This window comes from Delphinus delphis, chromosome 8 (assembly GCF_949987515.2).
Source record: "Delphinus delphis chromosome 8, mDelDel1.2, whole genome shotgun sequence".
Taxonomy (NCBI): Eukaryota; Metazoa; Chordata; class Mammalia; order Artiodactyla; family Delphinidae; genus Delphinus; species Delphinus delphis.
Genome location: NC_082690.1, coordinates 72,136,265 through 72,160,263, shown reverse-complemented (window position 1 = coordinate 72,160,263; position 23,999 = coordinate 72,136,265). Strand labels below are relative to the sequence as shown.

At 37.2% G+C, this 23,999-nt stretch overlaps 1 protein-coding gene across 4 annotated transcripts in view; it reads right to left on the bottom strand.

Moving 5' to 3' along the window:
- The window catches only part of NUCB2 (nucleobindin 2), a 49,340-nt gene that overhangs the window by 23,748 nt on the left and 1,593 nt on the right, over positions 1 to 23,999 (bottom strand). For all 4 annotated transcript variants that reach the window (XR_009520395.1, XM_060018565.1, XM_060018563.1 and 1 more), the window contains exons 2-5: positions 20,224 to 20,375; positions 8,677 to 8,820; positions 7,969 to 8,076; positions 2,655 to 2,781 (exon numbers count right to left, since the gene is read on the bottom strand). Coding sequence is in view for 3 of the 4 variants with exons in the window: in XM_060018565.1 (XP_059874548.1) it covers positions 2,655 to 2,781; positions 7,969 to 8,076; positions 8,677 to 8,820 (379 nt within the window). In the remaining variant the exon portion in view is untranslated. The remainder of the gene's footprint in view (positions 1 to 2,654; positions 2,782 to 7,968; positions 8,077 to 8,676; positions 8,821 to 20,223; positions 20,376 to 23,999) is intronic.

Here is a 23,999-nt window from a genome sequence, read left to right as displayed (position 1 = left end):
ATCTTTGATTTATATAAGCACTTATTCTGATGTATATGAGATATAAATCTAACTACCTTTTTCCAAATGGCTATCCAACTCTATTAAGACTACTTATTTTTTTTTAAAATCTTCATCTCACTAATAATGAGATACCACCTTTAATTCAAACTAAATTCCATATGTATTTAATTTTATTTCTGGAATTTCTATTTTGTTCCACTGGTCTTTCTACTTACATGACAAAACCATAGAGTTCTAATGTCTGAGGCTTAGTGATATATTTTAATATCTAATATATCTAGTCCTTCTTCTTTGTTCTTCTTCAGAGGCACATCGCTTTTCTTGCTCATTTCCCTTCTCATATGAACTTTAAAATTAACTTGCCTAGTGCCAGTTTTATTTGGATCATGTTAAATTTGTAAATTAACCTAAGAACTGACATGTTCATAATGTTGAGTCTTTGTATCAAAAAGATGTTATGTCTTCCCCTTTTTTCAAATCTACTTTCGTGTTCTTCAGGAGCACTTTAAAGTTTTTATCTGAAAGTTTTGCACATTTCTTAATAGGTTTATTCTGGGTGTTTTATCTTTGTTGGTATCATAAATGGAGTCTTTTCTTCCATTATATCTCCTAACTGGCTGTTGTTTGTACATATGAAAAACACTGATTTCTGTATATTGTTTACCTTGCTGAATTTTACTTTTGCATATACTAAGTTTTTCAGACAAGTTCTTTGAGTTTTCCAAGTGAATAATTATATTACCTGCAAATAGAGATGGTTTTATCCCCTACTTTCCGATTATTTTACCTCCAATTTTTTCATTTGTATAATTGCTTTGGCTAGTACCTCCAAAACAATATTAATTAGTAGTGGTGACCGTGAGCATCATTGTTTTGTTTCTGATTTTAGTGAGAAAATATATTTGTGTTTCCCCAATGTGTAGCTGAGTTGGACATATCTGATCATGTTACAGAAGTATCTATTGATTACTATTTTATTACTTTTTTAAAATTACGAACGGGTGTTAATTTTTGTCAAATGCCTTCTCTGAATATATGGAGATGATCATATGAACAATGAGATTACTTTCTTTAAGATATCTTCACATTTCAAAAACTCTGCTTCATAGCTATTTAATCTTCTCATAGTCTAAAATTAAAAGAATATAGAAAGATGAATAGGCAGAGCACAGAGGATTTTTAAGGCAGTGAAACTACTCTGTATGATACTATAACAGTTGATACATGTCATTATAAATTTGCCTAAACCCATAGAATGTACAACACCAAGAGTGAACTCTAATATAAACTATGGATTTGGGGTAATTATGATGTGTCAGTGTAGGTTCATCAATTGTAACAAATGTACCACACTGTTGGGAGATGTTGGTATTGGGGGAGGCTATGAACGTTTGGGGACAGGGGTGTATGGGAAATCTCTGTACCTTACCCTCAATCTTTTTTTTTTTTTTTTTTTTTTGCGGTATGCGGGCCTCTCACTGTTGCGGCCTCTCCCATTGAGGAGCACAGACTCCAGATGTGCAGGCTCAGCAGCCATGGCTCACGGGCCCAGCCGCTCCGCGGCATGTGGGATCTTCCCAAACCGGGGCACGAACCCATGTCCCCTGCATCGGCAGGCAGACTCTCAACCACTGTGCCACCAGGGAAGCCCTAAACACGTGTCCTTTTTTTTTTTTTTGCGTTTACCCTCAATCTTGCTGTGAACCTTATATTGCACTAAAAAAATTGTCTTAATTTTAAAAAAATACAAATTTCAAAGATTTATTCTGATTCATTATTTGTCCTTTGACTTTACAATTTCTCTTGTCACACCAAAAATTTCTTTCTTCTTATATCTATTCATATGATAATTTACAGCATTAGATTTCCTAAAATTAAGTTAATCTCGCATTCCTGAAATAAATCCACTTGCTATGATAGAATATTCTTTTAACGTCCAATAATTTTGGCTTTGGCATCAACACATAATAAGAGTGTGGAAGTTTCCTTCTTAATCTATGCTCTGGAATACTTTAAATAGCACTGACAATCTGATCTTTAATGGTTTGGTGGAATTCCCTTTGGCACTATCTGAACCTGGTGTTTCTGTGGAGCTAGCTCTGACGATTGTTCTATTTCATCTATGGAAATTGTTCTAATTAGATTTTCTCTCTCTACTTTCTTTTGGTTTGCTTTGATTTTATTTTTCCTCTTTTAAATCAGTGGCTTAATTCATTATTCTTCATTCTTCCTTTTTACTGATATAATTATTTAAGGCTAATCATTTTGATTTTTGAATGACATGAATATATAACCTATTCAAAAAATTAAATTTTAAAAATTAAGAGAAGGTGGGACGTCCCTGGTGGTCCAATGGGTAAGACTCCATGCTCCCAATGCAGGGGGCCTGAGTTTGATCCCTGGTCAGGGAACTAGATCCCACATACATGCCGCAACTAAGAAGTCCGCATGTCGCAATGAAGATCCCGAGTGCCGCAACTAAGACCTGGTGCAGCCTAAATACATAAATAAATAATAAATAAATAAATTTTAAAAAAAATAAGAGAAGCCAAATCAATACTAACATTAAATGTTGACTATAGGAACATGGTCTGTAAACTGACCTTAACAACCAAATATTGGAATTTTCCTGCCTTTTCTTTAGCACTTACCTTGAAGGGAATCCAATTTAGCTTTAATCAGCATTCTTAACCTTGCCACTTCTTGCCTTTTCAGTTCATCAAGTTTTGTCCTCACATGGTGACTTACTAAATCCAGTTCTTTGCTTAGCCTCCCACTCTGTTAACAAAAATAATAAATTAATTTTATCTATTCCATTGCATTTTTAGATAAGACACAATATATTAAAAATAGGGTTATAATAAAGTAGTGATACTTTTGACTATTTTAGATAAATCTGACATTACAAACAGCATTTCTTTCAGAAGATATTCAGTTTGTAACTCTAAAATCAAGATGTCTAAAAACCATATAATTTAGAAAAGCATAATTAAAGCACAAAGAAGAAACTCAAAAAGTAACTTAAATTGCAAAATGGTGCAGCCACTTTGGAAAACAATTTTGGCAGTTCCTCAAAAAGTTAAACCCACAGTTACCATATCACCCTGCAATTCCATTCCTAGGTATATACCTAAAGCGTTGAAACATATATTCACATAAAGTCTTTTTTTAAATATTTATTTATTTATTTATATTTTATTTTTGGCTGCATTGGGTCTTCGTTGCTGCACTCGGGCTTTCTCTAGTTGCAGTGAGCGGGGGTTACTCTTTGTTGCAGTGTGCAAGCTTCTCACTGCGGTGGCTTTTCTTGTTGTGGAGCACGGGCTCTAGGTGCGTGGGCTTCAGTAGTTGTGGCACCCAGGCTCAGTAGTTGTGGCTCACTGGCTCCAGAGCACAGACTCAGTAGTTGTGGCACACAGGCTTAGGTGCTCCGCAGCATGTGGGATCTTCCCGGACCAGGGCTCGAACCCATGTCCCCTGCATTAGCAGGAGAATTCTTAACAACTGCGCCACCAGGGAAGTTCTCACATAAAGTCTTAAATATGAATATTCATAGCAGCATTATTCATACGAGCCAAAAAAGTAGATATAACCCAAATGTCCATCAACTGATGAATTCATAAAATATGGAATATCCATACAGTGGAATATTATTCAGCCATTAAAAGGAATGAATACACCAATACATGCTACAACATGATGAACATTGAAAACATTATGCTAAGTCAAAGAAGCCAGGCACAAAAGGGCAAATTTTGTATGATTCCATTTATATGAAATGTCTAGAATAGGCAAATGCACAGATAATGAAAGTAGATTAATGGTTGCCAGGGGCTGAGGAGAGAAAGGAAAGGGGGAGTGATTGCTTAATGGGTACAGGGTTCCTTCTGGGGGGAAATAAAATTGTTCTAAAATTAGATAGTGGTGATGGTTACATGACTCTGTACATATAATAAAACCACTGAATTGTATACATTAAAGGGGCAAGTTTTATGGTATGTGAATTATATTTCAATAGTTTTTTTTTTAAGTAATGTGGCCTCCTTAAGCTTTAGTCATTCCATATATAAACAACTTTTCAAAATTCATCTTTTTTAGGTTGTCTCCTTTGATTACATTTTTTCATAGATGAGTAATTCTATAAATGTTCCAAAATTTAAGAGACAAAATAGCTAGTGGTTTACCTTCTCTTGTTTAAAAATGCATTTTCAATCAGAAACTGCAAGTCTAACTAGCCAGCAGGCACACAGACCCTTCAGGACTGAGTCAAGGGGGAGGAAGGGAAGGAAAAGAAACGCCTCAAGCAAGACCAAGAAAGATTGTTCAGAGAGGGAGGAGAGCTAAGAGAATATGCTGTTACAGAAGCAAAAAGAGTAGTACATTTCAAGGAGAGAATGGTCATTATTATTAGATAAAACAATAGTTCTCAAGTGTGGTCCCAAAGTGGACGCATCAGCATCACCTGGGAACTTTAGATATGGAGGCCCTAGACTTACTGAATCAGAAAGTCAGGAGGTGGGGCCCAGAAATCTGTTTTAACAATTTAAAATCTGAGAACCACTGAGATAAAATAAAGGAGTCCAGTAAGAAGAGGAATAAAAGGTGCTCACTAGATCTGGCAATTAAGAAATCACTGACAGGTACTTCCCTAGTGGTCCAGTGGTTAAGACTCCATGCTCCCAGTGCGTGGGACCTGGGTTTGATCCCTGGTCAGGAAACTAGGTCCCGCATGCTGCAACTAAAGATCCCGCATGTCGCAAATAAGACCCGGTGCAGTCAAATAAATAAATAAATAAATATATTTTTTAATTAAAAAAAAAAAATAAGGAAGTCAACTGATATCCTTCACAAAAGTACATTCAGGGAAGTGGTGTGGGTGAAGCCATAATCTTCCCAGTTAGCAATGTTTGGTAAGTGAAGAAACATAGTATGATTCTCCTTTCAAAATGCTTAGCTGACAACAAAGGACAACTTCTAACTTTTTTTTTTCCAGTTTTTCCTGAGACAGGAGGCTTTGCTCAGCTGTTTGTAATGATTCTGTCGGCTTGATTTTTATTGTCTATTTTTACTCAATTTCTTTTTCATTAAACAACTGTTTAACTTACTTCATTTTGTCTCCCCCCATGCAATCCTATAGGGAATAGGAATTGACTGTGAAAGGAAGACAGTTATAAAAGTATTCTCCTATACCGAAGAAGGCAAGCTTGTTGTTTTCTTTTCCCTGATTATCTCTATGTAGTAACTCCCATTACCCACACTGCCTGTTAGCCCCCAAATAATGCTCTTAGTCCTAACTGAAGTAAATAAGAGACATTGAAAGTTCTACATTAAATATCATTCATCCCAGGAAATTAGTTCCACAGCTCAAATGAATTTTTCAAGGAAACACGAGATTATTCTCAAAACAATTCATGGGACTGTAGATATCATGCTAAGTGAAATAAGTCAGAGAAAGACAAATACCGCATGACATATGTGGAATCTAAAAAAACAGAACAAACAAACCAACTAAACCAAACAAAAAACAGATTCATAGATACAGAGAACAAATTGGTGGTTGCCAGAGTGGAGGGAGGTTGGGGGTGGAGTGAAATGGGTGAAGGGGATCAAGAGGTACAAACTTCCAGGTATAAAATAAATAAGTCATGGGGATGTAATGTACAGCATGAGGTCAATAATACTGTATTAACTTTGTATGGTGACAGATGGTTACTAGACTTATTGTGGTGATCATTTCACAATGTATACAAAAGTCAAATCACGATGTTGTGCATATGAAACTAATATAATACTGTATGTCAAATATACTTCAATTAAAAAAAGATAATTCAGGGCTTCCCTGGTGGCGCAGTGGTTGAGAGTCCGCCTGCCGATGCAGGGGACACGGGTTCGTGCCCTGGTCCAGGAAGATCCCACATGCCGCGGAGTGGCTAGGCCCGTGAGCCATGGCCGCTGAGGCTGTGCGTCCGGAGCCTGTGCTCCGCAACGGGAGAGGCCACAGTTGTGAGAGGCCCACGTACCACCAAAAAAAAAAAAAAAAAAAAAAAGATAATTCAAAAAAAATAATAAAATAAAATAAAGATAATTCAAGGGAATTATTGGCATAAGGCTGTTACCATTCTCCCAGAAAAATTCACAGCCTCCAAGAGGACAGCTGTGAACTAAAAGCCACACACAGGAATTTCCCTGGTGGTGCAGTGGTTAAGAATCCACCTGCCAATGCAGGGGACATGGGTTTGAGCCCTGGTCTGGGAAGATCCCACATGCCACGGAGCAACTAAGGCCGTGCGCCACAGCTACTGAGCCTGTGCTCTAGAGCCTGTGAGCCATAACTATTGAGCTTGAGTGCCACAACTACTGAAGCCCGAGCGCCTAGAGCCCATGCTCTGCAGCAAGAGAAGCCACCACAATGTAAAGCCCACACATCTCAAAGAAGAGCAGCCCCCACTCACGGCAACTAGAGAAAGCCCATGTGCAGCAATGAAGACCCAACACAGCCAAAAATAAATAATAAATAAATAAATTTATTTTTTAAAAAAATAATAAAATAAAATAAATAAAAGCCACACACAGGTTCTGATAGTGGCCACAACCTAATGTGGGTCAGACTTTCACAGGGGCCCAGACCAGGGACAGAGACTAAAATAAGGATGTTTGATTCAGAAATTTTCCTTCAAACAAAGTTCCAGGTAAGATAACTTTTTACAAAAGTTAAAAACAGATAAACAAAAATAACATAAGCAAACCAATAAAACTATCTTGAGAGTTATAACTGAAAGTTTAAAATTAAATCATTGGAATTTTTTTTTACTGCTGACTCTAAGATAAACCTAACTAAGTGGATTCATTACCCTTCAAGGGTGGGCTTTAAAAGAATCTCTCACGTCAGATCTTGGTTTTTACAACCTTCTTTCTTTATTGTGAATACTAAGGAGATGTCTAGGGCTAGGATAATGTCAAATAAATAGGGTTCTTAGGACAGAGACAAATAATTAAACCTCCCCTATTGAGATAAGATATGGCCCGTTACGTCTTCTATTAATCTGGACCTGATTAAAACACCAGAACTAAACCTGTGCTAAACCTTTGAATAGCTTCCTGCTGTCCTCACATCATGATTCAAGCCCCTTACCATGATGTACAAGGCCCTCTGTCATCTAGCCCATGACTCTTTCCAACCTCATCTTTTGGCCAGTCATGGCCTCCACTTCCCAGGCCAGGTTCCAGCAACAGTTACTCCTTCCAGGTTCCTATATATTCCTGTCTCTGTTCCCTTGTACCTTGGCCTAGCATGTCTCCCAGTCTTTCTCCTTTTCTCAGCCGCATATTTAAGCACAGGCATAATCTCTACCAGGAAGAAAGACTTCCCACCTTCCCCCACTGCTTCCTACTGAATTAGGTGTCCATCCTCTGTATCTCCAAAATGTATTATACACTCAGCGTATATTTATCTTAGTAATCTTTTTCTGGATATTAGTCTCCCTTGAGGGTTCTTTAAGGGCTAAGAATGAGTCTTTGTTTTTCGTTTGTTTGTTTTAATTATTTATTTTTTTATTTTTGGTTGCGTTGGCTCTTCATTGCTATGTGCGGGCTTTCTCTAGGTGCAGCAAGCGGGGGCTACTCTTCCTTGCAGTGCACAGGCTTCTCATTGCAGTGACTTCTCTTGCTGCGGAGGACGGGCTCTAGGTGCGTGGGCTTCAGTAGTTGTGGCATGCGGGCTCAGTAGTTGTGGCTCACGGGCTCTCGAGCACAGGCTCAGTAGTTGTGGCACACAGGCTTAGGTGCTCCGTGGCATGTAGGATCTTCCCAGACCAGGGCTCGAACCTGTGTCCCCTGCACTGGCAGGTGGATTCTTAACCACTGTGCCACCAGGGAAGTCCCGAGTCTTATCTTTGTAATCCCAATACTTAGCTCAGTGTCTGGCATGCTCAAGTGTTTGTTAAATAATTATTTAATTACATTTACCTTTATTTCCTCTATGTCTGCTTTCTGGAGCTTTTCTCTGAAATGATTATCTGTTTCCAGCACATCAATCACTTGCTTGAGGTATTCATCATAATAAAGTCCAGTATCCTTCAAATTAAGAAACAAACAGTAACTCTTCTGAAAGTTTTTCCTTTCCTGTATCTAAAGATTTCAATCCTAAAAAAACAAACAAACAAAATAAAAAACGTCTAGCAAAATGGCATTGAGACATACCTACTTTGATAGTTTGGGCAGCCAAAGTTAAAAGCTGTATTTCTCAAATGAAGAGAGTTGTATCAGAACCAATGTCATGTTTTACTCTTACATAAAGGTAGATTTTCTACATGGCTTAGACAGTGAATACTTAACCAATATACTAATTGGTTTTACCCCCTTGTCACCTGTCTCTCCTCATTGTTATCTGTCTCTTCTCTGAATATAGTACGTTTTCTTGGTTGGTTATCTCTACATTGGAAATATATTATGATTAATTCTTCTATACACTAATATACTAATTAGATATATATATATCTAATATAACTACATTAAAAAAACTTTGTCTGATATTAAAGAACATATGCTTATCCAATACTCTTTTTACTGCTATTTCAGAAATAGTTCCTAAATGTCCAATTTTATAAGTAATAAATTCTTAGCAATATTTTAGTTAAAATTCTTCCCACAAGGTTATCTTTAGCATTCACTTACTGGTGGTTCTATCTTTGCACTGTCCACAGGTTGAGCATTTTCTACTTTTGTCTTGTCTATGTCTATAGGCACAGCTTCAAGAGCAGTAAGTATACATGTAACCAAGAGAAAACAGTATTGTAGTAGGATGGTCCTCCACATCATCTGAAATAAAGGTACAATTATATTAAGGTTCTGAAAAGACGTTTTCAAACTATATATACATGCATTCCCAATGCCACATTAATAATATATTTAATTTCAGGAAGTTTAATTCAACAAAAGAATTCTAGGAAAGGGGTTAAAAATAGATTATAACATCAAAAATAATGCTTAAAATAGATCACTAAAGAAAATCAGGAAAGAAATGCTTTTCAGCTAAAACTGAAATGACAAGTAAACAAAATTTTAAAGTTTAAACTGCTATATAATATAAGAAAACATTTGGTTAATTATAAAAGCTTCAGATAAAGACAGTAATGAGGGACTCAATTTTTTTTAAAATAAATAGTCCAAGTTTAAGAAAGGGAGAAGGGGGACTTCCCTGGTGGCACAGTGGTTAAGACTACATGCTCCCAATGCAGGGGGCCCGGCTTTGATCCCTGGTCAAGGAACTAGATCCCACATGCATGCCGCAACTAAAAGTTCACATGCTGCAACTAAGGAGTCCACATGCTGCAACTAAGGAGCTGGCGAGCTGCAACTAGGAGCCCGCCAGCCGCAACTAAGACCTGGCACAACCAAATAAATAAATAGTTTTTTTAAAAAAAAGAGAGAAGGGAAAACTATTTATTTTTTTCTCTATTAAAATACTAAAGAGCCAAAATTATTTCTGGATATAATATTTAAATTAGCTTCAATCGAATTTTGAAAATAAGTTGCTCTATGAACATAAATTGCTTAAAAGAGACAAATAACTGGCTACAAGTATTCTCTTAACTTTCCTAGACATTATTTTACCATAGCCAATAGTCTTATGTTAAAATTCTGTTTGGCCAATAATTTTTCAGATAAATAGGTCAATAAAATATCAAGCAGGGTGTAACAGCATTGAAGCAAAAGAGGAACAAATACTGCTGGTCCCGCAATATTATTCAAACCTTGCTCATTCAGCTTCTACTTCATAAGGATCTTTGTAGCTCCAGAGGATCTACTACAAGAATTAGAATGAATAAAAAGCTCATACTTAATTGATTTTATATAGAGAGAGTGATATTAGGATCCAAGTCAAAAATAATGGTCTGACCATCAATCTGGAATATGCATTATTAATTTAGAGACTCCCAAACTTAGCTGGCCATGGACTTTTTTTTTTAAGTAACATGTTTTTATCTACAGAACACAATTTGGAAGAGTACATTGCCTCATTTTCATCACAACCCTACGTAATACATAGAACAGTGACTCATTTTATGGATGAAGAAATTTTTAATGGAAACAAATCACTCATAGAGCATTGTCTTGCATTAACAAAATCACTAGAATCCACATTTTACTATTTCTAGTATATCAAATTTTTTAGCATCTTTATTGAGATATAATTCACATGCCATAAAATTCACCCATTTAAGGTACAGGATTTGACTATTCTATAAAGATGCTACTCAAAGTTTAGTTCTCAAACCTGAAGGATAAAATCATCTGGGAGCTTGTCAGAAATGCAAATTCTCAGCCTGCAGCCAAGACCTCTGAAATCAGAATCTCTGGGGTGGGGACCCAGAATCTGTTTTAACAAACAATCCAGGTGATCCACCTACATACGTACGCTCAAGGCCAAGATTCACTCTTCTCTAGGACACTAGTTCAACATGATTGCCGTGAATAAATGGTTTTTATAATGAAATGTTTGGGAGATACTGGCTCAATGAAGCTAAATAAGTTTCCACCTTCATAAGACTTTCAGAACTTCAGATCGGCTACTCTGCATTATGAATCTCTAATAGAAGGATGGTTTGTTTCTCCACAGAATCTTTTCCTAACCATGAATTACCTCCTCTTCCCACAATTATTTTTTATGACAACAAAGTTTACTTCTCATTCATGCTTCATGCTCACTGTAGGTACATGTTTTATTTTTGCTCTTTTGAGACACAATTTACATGCTATAAAACTTACCCTTTTCAATTGTACAATTCAGTGGTTTTTAGTATATTCACAAGGCTATGCAATTATCACCATTATCCAATTTTAGAACATTTTCATCACTCTAAAAAGAAACCCCATACCCATTAGTAGTCACTCCCCACTCCCCCTATTCTCTCAGTCTCTGGCAACCATTAATCTACTTTCAGTCTATATAGATTTGCCTATTCTGGACATTTCATCTAAAACATGTGGCCTTTTGTATCCGGCTTTTTTCATTTAGCATTGTTTTCAAGGTATAACCATGTTGTAACACGAATCAGCACCGCATTCTTTTTTTTTGGCTGCATTGGGTCTCGTTGCTGCGCGCAGGCTTTCTCTAGTTGCGGGGAGCGAGGGCTACTCTTCATTGGGGTGTGCAGGCTTCTCATTGCAGTGGCTTCTCTTGTTGCAGAGCACAGGCTCTAGGCGCGCGGGCTTCAGTAATTGTAGCATGCAGGCTCAGTAGTTGCGGCATGCGGGCCCTAGGGTGTGCAAGCTTCAGTAGTTGTGGCGCATGAGCTCAGTAGTTGTGGCTCGCGGGCTCTAGAGCGCGGGCTCAGTAGTTGTGGCACACGGGCTTAGTTGCTGTGAGGCATGTGGGACCTTCCTGGACCAGGGATCGAACCCGTGTCCCTGCATTGGCAGGCAGATTCTTAATCGCTGTGCCACCAGGGAAGTCCCAGCACTTCATTCTTTTTTACAGCTGAATAGATTTGCCATTGTATGGATATTCCACATTTTGTTTATCAATTCATCAGTTGATGGACATTTGGGTTATTTCTACTTTTTTGGCTAGTATGAATAATGCTACTATGAACATTTGTGTTCAGGTTATTGTGTTAGCATATTTTGAATTCTTTAGGTTGTATACCTAGGAGTAGGATTGCTAGGTCAATTCCATAACTCCATGTTTAATTTTTTGAGGAACTGCCAAACTGTTTTCCATAGCAGCTGCACCTTTTTCCACTACCACCAGCAATATAAGAGGATTCTAATTTTTCCACATACTAACCAACACGTGCTATTGTCTATCATTTTTATTATAGCCACCCTACTGGGTGTGAAGCGGTATCTCACTGTGATTTTGATTTGCATTTCACTGGCTAATGATGTTGAGCATCTTTTCAAGTATTTATTAGCTATACCTTTTACCTTTAAAAAAATTAATTTAAAAATATTAAGTTAGTTGTTTTTTTAAAAACTCTGAATTGAAAGTTTTGTTTACCTTTGCAAGTCCCATATGCCACTGTAAACAGGCTGACCAAATGACCATTAAACAACGTAAAAGTTTTAAGTGTAATCATGGTTGAAAGGCCCAAGTTATGACTTAACTGCTCAAGTCAATTTTGATGTCTTCTACACACACTTCTGGAGCTTAATTAAGCTCCAGCCCCTAACATGGTACCTGTACAGTTAGAAAATGAATAATTGCTAAAATGGTTTGAATAGTCTCTCTATAATAATGTACACAGAGAAAGTCAGCTCAGGGATATACCTCCATAACTTCATTTTGCAGACCCCATCAGGAACTGTGATTATCCCTTGATGTGGTCAATCCAGAGTTCAAAAGAATCTTTCAGGACTTCCCTGGTGGTGCAGTGGTTAAGAATCCGCCTGCCAATGCAGGGGACACAGGTTCAATCCCTGATCTGGGAAGATCCCACATGCCGCGGAGCAGCTGAGCCTGTGCACCACAACTACTGAGCCTGTGCTCTAGAGCCCGCGGGACACAACTACTGAGCCTGTGTGCCGCAACTACTGAAGCCAGCATGCCTAGAGCAACAAGAGAAGCCACCACAATGAGAAGGCTGCACACCACTACGAAGAGTAGCCCCTGCTCGCTGCCACTAGAGAAAGCCCTTGTGCAGCAATGAAGACACAACACAGCCAAAAAAAAATAAAATTAAAAAAAAATACATTAAAAGAATCTTTCATACAGATCTCTCCCCTCCACCTGTGTCATCTCTGATGTCCCTTAGGCTCTCCTTTTCCCACAATACAACACACGTACACATTAATAAGCAGTTCTGTCTTAGCAATTGGCAGCTATGTCACATACCTTGAAATATGCTCTTTTTTTTATAGTGTCCACCTTTACTTCAATACACAATAGAAGCTGAGAGTAATAAAAATAAACTATAGATAAATCCAATCTTGGAAGTGGAATCTCTTTACCAATTTGTCACTTCTGCTCTCTCACTCTTCTTTCAAGTCTACCATAAATACGAAGAGAGTCAAGCAAGAATGTGTTTGTATATATGAATGTGTCTATGTGTCTGTGTCCTGACAGCATCTCAAAGTGACAGAAAGTCTCTGGGCATCTACTCTAAAACACTGACTGAATTTATGGTTCATAAACATTTCACTGGGTCCCAGGCTTATTATAAATAACAATAGAAACCATCTATTGAGTGTCTACTATGTAGCAAGCAGTATGCCAAACTTTTTTATTATATTAACTAATCTATTTCTTATAATGGTCCTGTGAAATAAATATTATTATTCCCATTTTATAGTACAGGAATCTGAAACATATCAGTTAAAAAACTTGATCTGGGTCACACAGCAGTAAATCGTAGATCCAGAGTTTGGACCTGGGAGTGACTGACTTCAAAGAGTATGTCTGCTTTTAAGCACTGGTTCTCAAAGTGTGGTCCCTGAACGAGCAGCATCTGCACCACCTGGGAATTTGTTAGAAATGCAAATTATCAGGGCTTACTCCAGATCTTCTAAATCAAAGAATCTTTGAGGAGGGTGAGGAAGAGAAGGGGGGGGGCAAAATCTGTTTTAACAAGCCCTATAGGTGATTCTGAGGCATGCTAACATTTGAGGACATACTGCCTCTCCTTAGCTCTATTATTCACAAACCTCTTCTACTATGAGAGACAAAGAGAATGTGTATCTGAAAAGTAAATTTGGATCCTCAAGGAAATGAAAGTCAGGTGTTACATCTAAGAAGGGTAAGGCAAAACTAAATTTAGGTCTATATTCTAATTCCAGCTGTACCATTCACTTGCTATGTGATCATAGGTCAGTCAGTTAACTTTCCCTGCTTCCTCATTTTTTTAAGTAATGAATTTTTTTAAAGAGACTTTAACTAGACTTCAGTATTCTTTAAGCTCTTAGAGTCTATTATCAGCTTATTCTTTTGAATAATGTGTAGATCTTTTCTGTTACCTTATCAGAAATACTACTAAAATTGTTTGTACTCACACCAATTGTAAGAAATTAAATTATATGATTTATAAATGTCTTTAAACCAAACATTGCTTATTCAGCCAGCTGAAAATTACCTTGGTAGATCAAATAGAAGATCTGGGTGCTGGGATACAAAGAATACAAAAATCAACTACCAAAGAAAGTTCCTATCTAGATAAAATAAGAATGAAGTAAAGCCAGGAATGTTTCACACTTCCCATACAGAGTGTGAGACACTGTACACTTTAAAAAGAGTGAATTTTATGATATGTGAATCATATTTCAACTTTTTTTTAAAGTAATGAAAAATAGAGCAAAAAATCTGAGCTTATAAAATAAAATGCGAACATTAAAAAAGGAACAAATACAATTTACAAATATCATTTACCTACAAAAGTAAAGAGGTTTTAGAACTAGCCATACTCTATAAATTTTCGTAATTATCCAATTTTTACATTCTTAATGATTTTTGTCTGTTTGTCCTATCATACTAGAAAAGTGAAAATCTTGCACTTTAATTTTGGATTTATCTGTTTTTCCTTATAATTCTGTCCATTTTCATTTGAATATTTTGAGGCTATGTTATAAAATGTACACAAATTTGGGCTTCCCTGGTGGCGCAGTGGTTGAGAGTCTGCCTGCCGATGCAGGGGACACGGGTTCGTGCCCCGATCCGGGAAGATCCCACATGTCGCAGAGCGGCTGGGCCCGTGAGCCATGGCCGCTGAGCCTGCGCATCCGGAGCCTGTGCTCCGCAACGGGAGAGGCCACAACAGTGAGAGGCCCGTGTACGGCAAAAAAAAATGTACACAAATTTAAGATTTTCTAGGTTTCTGGTGGGTTTAATCTTTTTCACATTTGAGTGACCTTTATACCCCAATTTGCCTTAAGGTCTATTCTGACAGTAATATAGGTAAAACAGTTCTCTTTTGATTAGTGTGTAGATACACACAAACACACACACACACATTCTCACACACTTTATTTATTTTTTCCATTCTCTAATAAATTTTCTTTTATTTGTATGATAAAGACCAGTTATATATAAAAAATAAGTGTCATATTTTGGGTTTTTTTGGTTATTTTGAAGTACACTTGGTAAGGATGAAATCTTCCTAGCTCATATTTTTATTTTTTTAACTTTTTATTTTATATTGGAGTATAGCCGATTAACAATGTTGTGATAGTTTCAGGTGCACAGCAAAGGGACCCAGCCATACATATGCATGTATATCCATTCTCCCCCAAACTCCCCTCCCATCCAGGCTGCCCCATAACATTGAGCAGAGTTCCCTGTGCTATACAGTAGCTCCTTGTTGGTTATCCATTTTAAACATAGCAGTTCATACGTTTTTTTTAAATTCAGCCTAATAATCTTTCCAACTAGAGTATTTTTTCTGTTTATATTTAATCAAATTACTGACATTGTACTTAATTCCTCAGTTTAACATCTCAGAAATCAGAGTGTTTTTCAGTTAATGGAATATTAAAATGTGGTTGACTAAGTGGCAATAGCAACATAATCTTTACTGCCTGCACATGCATGAACTTTATTATAGCTATTCCTACTTCCATCACTTCAGACTGAGTTTTTGCATTTTGGGTACTTCACAAATTGAATTTAATTGCCATTTAAAATATCTTCAAAAGGATTAAATTGTGATTTGGCATTGAAATGAAAAGCTATTCTGGGGAATTCCCTGGTTGCCTAGTGGTTAGGATTCTGGGCTTTCAATGCTGTGGCCCAGGTTCAATCCCTGGTCGGGGAATGAGATACCGCAAGCCTCGCGGCCAAAAAAGAAATATTTTGTAAACACAGAAATGAAGCAGCTGATATTAGTGAAGCAAATATTTGATGTTAAAGGAATAACAGCAACTTTACATTTTCTTGTAAAAGAACATTTAAGTGCTTCACCTGACTTTAGACAGGAAGATACCAACAAATAGACAAAGCTGCCTTACATTTTGAGATGCAACAAGATTATCTACGAGCAGCCAAACAATGCAAATGAAGGCAGTAGAAACTGACAATGCCTCCAACAAATAAAAAAAAAATTATAGAACATGAGGTTGATTTGATGGATTCATGAATTGTTAAGGCAAATGTTAATTTGTCAGAGACTTCCTATCAAGACTAAACAGAAGCTGCATAATTTCCATGTAACCTGACGAAGAAACAAAGCTGAATTTAGTCAATAGGAAATGCTGAAAAAATCCTGGTGTTCTTCACAGGCCTCAAAATGATATACTAAGGCTAAAGGTACTAAAGAGATTGATATCCTGAGAATGGGTTACATAGGGAATAGCATATCACTGAAACACTAGCATAAGCACCTATAGCCACAAGTTGCTGCCATATTAAATTTTAAACTACAAAAGCATTTCCCAAAAACGTTACTGTGTATGTAAAAGAGGGATTATGGCTGAGTTAAAGGAAGGCTAGCTAAATCTGGTTTGAATGTTCAAGAGCCTTTCGTGGTCTGCCAAGGGTATGAGTTTAGTTCTTGATGCATTCTGAGGCTGCATACATGATGCCTGGGATTGTTTTAAAAATAATCTGGGGGCTTCCCTGGTGGCGCAGTGGTTGAGAGTCCGCCTGCTGATGCAGGGGGCACAGGTTCGTGCCCCAGTCCGGGAGGATCCCACATGCCGCGGAGCGGCTGGGCGTGTGAGCCATGGCCGCTGAGCCTGCGCGTCCGGAGCCTGTGCTCCACAACGGGAGAGGCCACAACAGTGAGAGGCCCGCGTACCACAAAAACAAAAAAACAAAAAAAAAGAATAGGTTCCTGGAAAGGTATCACAACTTGATGTTATTCCTGATGCCATGTCTAGACAAAATATAACCCCTCAACATTTTAGTCAATAAACAACTGAAGGAGAGGTTGAGGAAAGAAGATGAATCTGACAACTTTCCATTGTCATCTTTTGAAAAGCACTGGCATCAAAGCTTGCAAAATGAATGTCAGAGGCTTGGAAGAAAATTCCAGGCAAATGGTCTTAAAGAAATTCCCAGAATAAAATTACCCTCACTCTTCATAGGAGAGAGAACAATGTCGTGTGGGAAAACACAAACATTCACAATTCTGAATCAAGGAAGCATTTCAAAAGACTCAGACTATGAATGTGAAAAAGCCTTAGGAATACCTTAACCAATTTATTTAACTTGTAATTTCTTTATGTATCTGCAAAAGTGATGTGAGAAAAATCTATATGTTTAAATGAATCTTAAAAAGCACTTTCAGTAAACACAAAATGAAATTATAAGTGATAAAGCACAGTGTAATAATTTAACTGGCAGTATGTGTTCTATATAGTATAAACTGGTGTCTTAATATCAATGGAGTCTTAGAGTTGATGAAACACCATCTTCTTTTCGGCTTTCTATTTATCCTGCCTCTTTAATATTTATCTCCTATCCTTTCTTGCGTGTTTTTTAAAATTTTGTTTTTGATTGATGAGGAATTTTTAAAACACATTTTTCCCTTCTATTAGTTTCTAATCTTTTACTGTTTATTCTAGAAATAATTAGGACAATTAACTTACTGAAGTCTAAACCTAATTAAAACATTTACTCCTTAATAAGCCCTCAATAAATGTTGGGCCAAACTAGCTGGCTGACACAGCAGACTGATCCAAACCAGGATAGACTGAAAATTAACACTCTGAAGTAGGATAATATGAAATTCTAAATCAGGCAGTGATCTCAAGACAGCATGGAGGGATTTCCCTGGTGGTGCAGTGGTTAAGAATCCACCTGCCAATGAAGGGGACATGGGTTCGAGCCCTGGTCCGAGAAGATCCCACATGCCGCAGAGCAACTAAGCCCCTGCTGCATGACTACTGAGCCTGCGCTCTAGAGCCTGCGAGCCACAACTACTGAACCCATGCACCACAACTACTGAAGCCCGTGTGCCTATAGCCCGTGCTCCACAACAAGAAAAGCCACCGCAATGAGAAACCTGCGCAACACAAGGAAGAGTAGCCCCCACTCACCGCAACTAGAGAAAGCACGTGCACAGCAAAGACACAACACAGCCAAAAAACAAATTTAAAAAAAAAGACAGCATGGAAAGCACTGATCCCAAAGGCATTAGAGCCTCAAGAAAAATTACAAAATAAGCAGAGTTCTTGGAACTTCCCTGGTGGTCCAGTGGTTAAGAATCTGCCTTCCAATGCAGGGGACACAGATTCAATCCCTGGTTGGGGAACTAAGATCCCATATGCCGCGGGGCAACTAACCCTGTGCGCCACAAAGAGAGAGAAGCCCGTGCACCACAAGACCCAGCACAGCCAAAATTAAAAAAAAAAAAAAGCAGAGTTCTTAAGCCTCTCCTAACATGCAGTAGATACAAAATAATTTCCCTAAATGTCCAAGTCCTAAAAATAAGTTTAACTCTCCTTCCCTGTCTCCACCAAATCAAAATTCCCATTCATAAACAGAGGCACATTTCTCAACTACTGATTCGTACCAGTAATTATCCAGATTAAGTTTACTTGGGGTGTGTATGTGTATGTGTGTTTCTCAAGAGTTTCATGTTTTGCTTGTTTGTAAGGAGAAAAACCCTGGAAGTGATTAAAAAGCATGGTCATGGGTGAGAAGTGTGAAAAGTACAAAAAACTGAAACTAGTTTGTCTCTCTTTCCTTTTGTTTCTCTTCTTCCTCCCTCATCCATCTCTTTCTCCCTCCCCCAACCCTCCTCTTTTACTCCTATTCCTTTTAAATTTAAGACTGAATTGAAGTACGTTTTGTTTAATCTGTTGTATGCTATTTATTAATTTAACAAATATTTACTAAGTACTCACTATATTCCAGCCATTATGCTGGATACAAAGGTAAGTGAGATAGACATGGTCCCTACCCTCACAGAGTTTTCAATCTAGTGTGGAAGGCAGCCTATTAAGTAAACAATTGCAATTTGAAAAAAGCTGCTTACAAAGCAAATGCAGCATGATCCTTTCTGTTAATTGAAAAACTTTTAAGGCATTAAAATAGTATTCAGCAAATAAGACATTTTCAGTCAGGTGACTAAAAATGCTAAATGTCTTAATTTGCTCCTTATATTCCTTCTAATATTCTTAAAAGATTCACTGAATCTTTAGGTTCTTCCCCCATCCAATTTCCATTTCTAAATTTCAGTTTCCTTTTCTCAAAACTTTATTTCATTCACTTTCTTTACAGATGTAATGGCAATTGAATCATTTCATGTGACAAGTATAGGGTATATTTACATAATATTTACCCAAAAAGGTCTGGAAGGAAATAAAATATTGGTATACCTAAGTAAGTTAAGCAAGGGCTAGTAGTTAAGTAAGAGGAAATTTCAAGACGGTTAACAGTTAAGTTGTTTTAAAAAAACCACAACTTTTAACCAAGAAGAAAGGTAAAAATGTTCATTGCGTGACAACATTGAATTTAAATGTATCTTAAGGTGGATTACATTTTTCAACATAAATTTACTTCCTGATGACTTATTATGTGATACTCTTAGGATAACTTATCTCTGTCTTTATAGTACTTTGCATAAAGCAAGTGGCTCAATAAATGTTAGCTACACAACCAACATCTACTATTGAACATTTATGGGTAATTTTTTTTAAATAACCAGAACAAATACCCAATCAAGACAGAAAACCTTCTATAATGAATCATGGGATAAACATAACAAAAGAAAAACAGTGTATTAGATGAAAGTTATTTTCTTCTAGAGACAATGGTCAGACTAGAGTTCTGCCGTGGCAAACTACTGAAGCTTCTTTGAGTGGTTATCACAGCTTACAGATATCAGAGATGAAAGAGAAAAAGATCCATATTGTGGCAAATACTTCTATTTCCCAGCCAATATCCAAATCTTCCCTTCCTCTTCAATAACAAAAGCCCAATTTTGTTCAGGGCAGCCATGTATCCAGCTACATTTCCCTGCTTCCCTGGTAGCCTGAGCGTTGGTTCAGGATAATCTCCTTAAAGGGAGAGGATGCATCCTTCTTTGTCTTTGCCTTGCTGCCTGGAACTCTGCTTTGACAGTTAGAGCTCTGGCAGCTATTCTGGACTACGAGGACCAGGGCCACATCTTAGGAAAGCAGATCAAAGAACTGGAAAAAGTTTAGGTCCCCGGTGACTTTATGAAGCTACTACACCTATTCTAGGCTGCTTACTTCAAGAATTACTTTACATGAGAAAATAAATATTTTATGTTGAAGCCACCACTAAGTCTGTTTTCATTTTTGCTTTCTTAACTGATCACTTACCTTCAAACAGGTAAAGAATTTTTATCTCCTTTTTACAGATCAGGCAACTGAGATCCAGAGAGGTAAGATGACTTGCACAAGATCAGTCAGTGAAGAGGTGGGTCTGGCTCCTGGCTCAATGCTTTTTCGCAAGAACTGACTCTTAACAGGTTCTAAATATATGTAAAAAAAAATAAAAATTAAAAATAAACATAAATTTAGCCTTATTACAGTGGTAATGGCACATGACAGTGTAAACATTTGTCAAATCCTGTGATAAGAAAAGGTGCCAAATTTCTATAAAGTGGAATGAGACTGTATCATATTCCAGTGGGGGAAGGGAAAGAAATATATTAACTAAACAGAATCAAAGACCAGAATAAGCAAAGATACTCATTTATTGTACCCAGGTTTTACCATATTGCTCCTCTTTTAAATAACTAAGAAAAGTTCAAATTAAAAGCTTATTTTCCTCTGCAATGAGACTTCAATACATAGGGTAAGTTTCCCCATTAAATCCTTAACTGGAATTTTTCTTAAAATCTTTATCTGGAATCTTTTTTTAATCTTAGCACCACTTTTAAAAATTAACCTTGGCCCCAGCCTCAGACATAGTGATCAGTAATAAAGCAAAACATCTCAAAATCTTTTTTGAAATCCACTACCTAACTGTAAAATACAAGGCAGTTAGCTCATGTGCAAACTCACCAGTGAACATAATTATTTCTAAACAGTATGTAAAGAAAATAAGGAAATAAAATATCTTCAAGTTTTAAGAACACAGATTTGTTTCTTTTCATGGTACTATATTTAACATAAAATTATCTAAGCAGGAGAGTAATCATATGCATGTAATATGTCGGAAAGGCACATGACTTTTATTACCACAGGATGGTCAAAAATAAACAGCAGGGCTTCCCTGGTGGCGCAGTGGTTGAGAGTCCGCCTGCCGATGCAGGGGACACGGGTTCGTGCCTCGGTCTGGGAAGATCCCACATGCCACGGAGTTCCTGGGCCCGTGAGCCATGGCCGCTGAGCCTGCGCGTCCGGAGCCTGTGCTCCACAATGGGAGAGGCCACAGCAGTGAGAGGCCCGCGTACCGCAAAAAATATATATATAAAAAAATAAAAATAAACAGCAGATTGAATCCTAAACACCCTCATTTACTGGCAAGCTATTTGACTCTCTGAGTCTCGATTTTCCTATCTATAAAATTGACCTAATACTTCTCCATAAGTTTTTGACTGGATGAAAATAAGAATGACTACAATGTAACTAGCACAGTACTGGCAATAGTAAATGCTCCATAAACAGTAATGCCCTTCCTGTCTTGAAAATTTAATATCTATATATTTAAATTAAATCTGTGCTGTAAACACCCAAAGTCATTGAACTTAAAAAGCAATAAACCAGTTTGACATACAACGTTAAATGTCATTTTTTGAAAGGCCATGTTAGAGCTCTCCTCTGAGCATTGCCATAGCCAAAGTCCTGATGCAGCTGTAGGCCAATGAAAAGAATACATCCAACAAAAGAAGAACACAATCTCTTCCTCCCTGGAATTAAAACAGAGCTTCTGGGCTTCCCTGGTGGCGCGGTGGTTATCCGCCTGCCAGTGCAGGGGACATAGGATCGAGCCCTAGTCCAGGAAGATCCCACATGCCGTGCAGCAACTAAGCCCATGCGCCACAACTACCAAGCCTACGCTCTAGAGCCCACGAGCCACAACTACTGAGCGCAGCATGCCGCAAGTACTGAAGCCCACGCGTCTACAGCCCATGCTCCGCAACAAGAGAAGCCACCGCAATGAGAAGCCCGCGCACCTCAACAAACAGTAGCCCCCGCTCGCCGCAACTAGAGAAAAGCCTGCGAGCAGCAGCGAAGACCCAACACAGCCAAAATAAACAACTAAATAAATAAAATTTAAAATAAAATATATACGAAAAAAAGAAACTTTCTAAAATTAAAAAATTAAAAAAAATAAAACATCAGATGTATGACCAGCTGAGCTGGACTCCAACCCTTCCCTGTATCAAGATATCAGCATAGATCTTAGTGTCTCTGCTGCTTATATCTGTAGAAAAGGACACCAATCAAGAAAACCAGTATATTGCCTTTTTTTTCCAACCTTAAAAGACAGTTTCAGTATTCTTTTTTTTAAATTAACCATTCTTTTAATTGAAGTATAGTTAATTTACAATGTTGTGTTACTTGCAGGTATACAGCAAAGTGATTCAGTTATATATATATTTATATTTATTCTTTTTCAGATTCTTTTCCACTATAGGTTATTACAAGATATTGAATATAGTTTCCTATGCTATACAGTAGGTCCTTGTTTATTTTATATATAGTAGTGTGTAGTAGTGTGTATATGTTAATATAGTAGTATGTAGTAGTGCGTATATGTTAATCTCAAACTCCTAATTTCTCTCTCCCTCTCCCCTACAGTATCCTTGATGATAAGGCTTCTGAAAAGCAGATACTGTTGCTCATATGTATACTCAATAAACATATGAGCAACAGTAAGAATTTTAAATTTATTAAAATTACAATGTCTTCATTATTTACACATACTGTACTTCAATAATTAAAATACAGTATGTCAAGAAGCTCTGCCAAAAACAACAAAGAAAAAACAAACAAACACAAAACTGCCAAAAATAAAAGCATGCAACTGCTATCTCATTTTCCATTAGGCTGCTTTAAATTTTTTAAATCAGAGAATGCTGGGACCAGAAATGATCTTAGAGGTTGTTCGCTTCAGACCCTACTTTTATAAAAGGTTATAAGGCACAGGGAGGTTAACCGAGTTGGCCAAGATCATTTGGCAGAGCCAGGATTGGAATCTGGCCATTTAATTCTAAGTAAATGTACTTTTTACCATATTGTGGTGGTTTTTAAAATTTTTAGATTGAAAATCATTAAAGTGATCAACACTTTTCCTTGAATGAATTATTTTAAATTGTTAGGAGCCTGTTTTTTAAAGCCTATAAACTAATTGCATGTATTAAACAGAAAAATAACAATTTCCCCTTTCTAGACCTTCAATTATTTAGAAAAAGTTAATCATCTATCATGCCAAATATAGTCAACTCAATTACAATACTTAAAAGATTATTGACTTTAAGAATTATTTTCAGTACATTTTGAAATCCTACACTTGATTCCTCCAGCTACCCAGTACTTAAAAGGGTATTTTGCACACTTCAGTCATCTAAAGGGTCCTTAGAAAGTGGAAAGGAATTTAAATATTATTCCAAATAACACAAAATTAGTTTGGTATGTCTATAGAGGTACATAACATATCCCAAAATAAAAAGACACTGGTATTGATCATGTTACTGATACTCTATATTAGTGCCCATAATCAATAACTAGTGTTTTGAAAGGTACCCTTATTGCCTTAATTGTGCATTTCATTTTAACTGGTATTTACAGAGCACAAACCAACTTGGCAAAAAGCATACTGAAAGGGTATATACAAAATGTGTGGTATGAACAATAAGTACCTCGGGAGATCATAGAAAGGTAAACACAACATGGACTTCACCCTTGCAAAATGGGTAAAACTAAAATAGAAGGAGAACAACATAGGTAACCACAAGGAGACAAATGAATTTTTCACTTATCTTGAAAAGCAGGACCAGATCATGGAGAATTTAAAGACCAAGATGAGAAACAGAAGTTCCTATGGGTTTTTTTGTTTGTTTGCTTTTTTGCTGTATGCGGGCCTCTCACTGTTGTGGCCTCTCCAGTTGCAGAGCACAGGCTCCGGACGCACAGGCTCAGCGGCC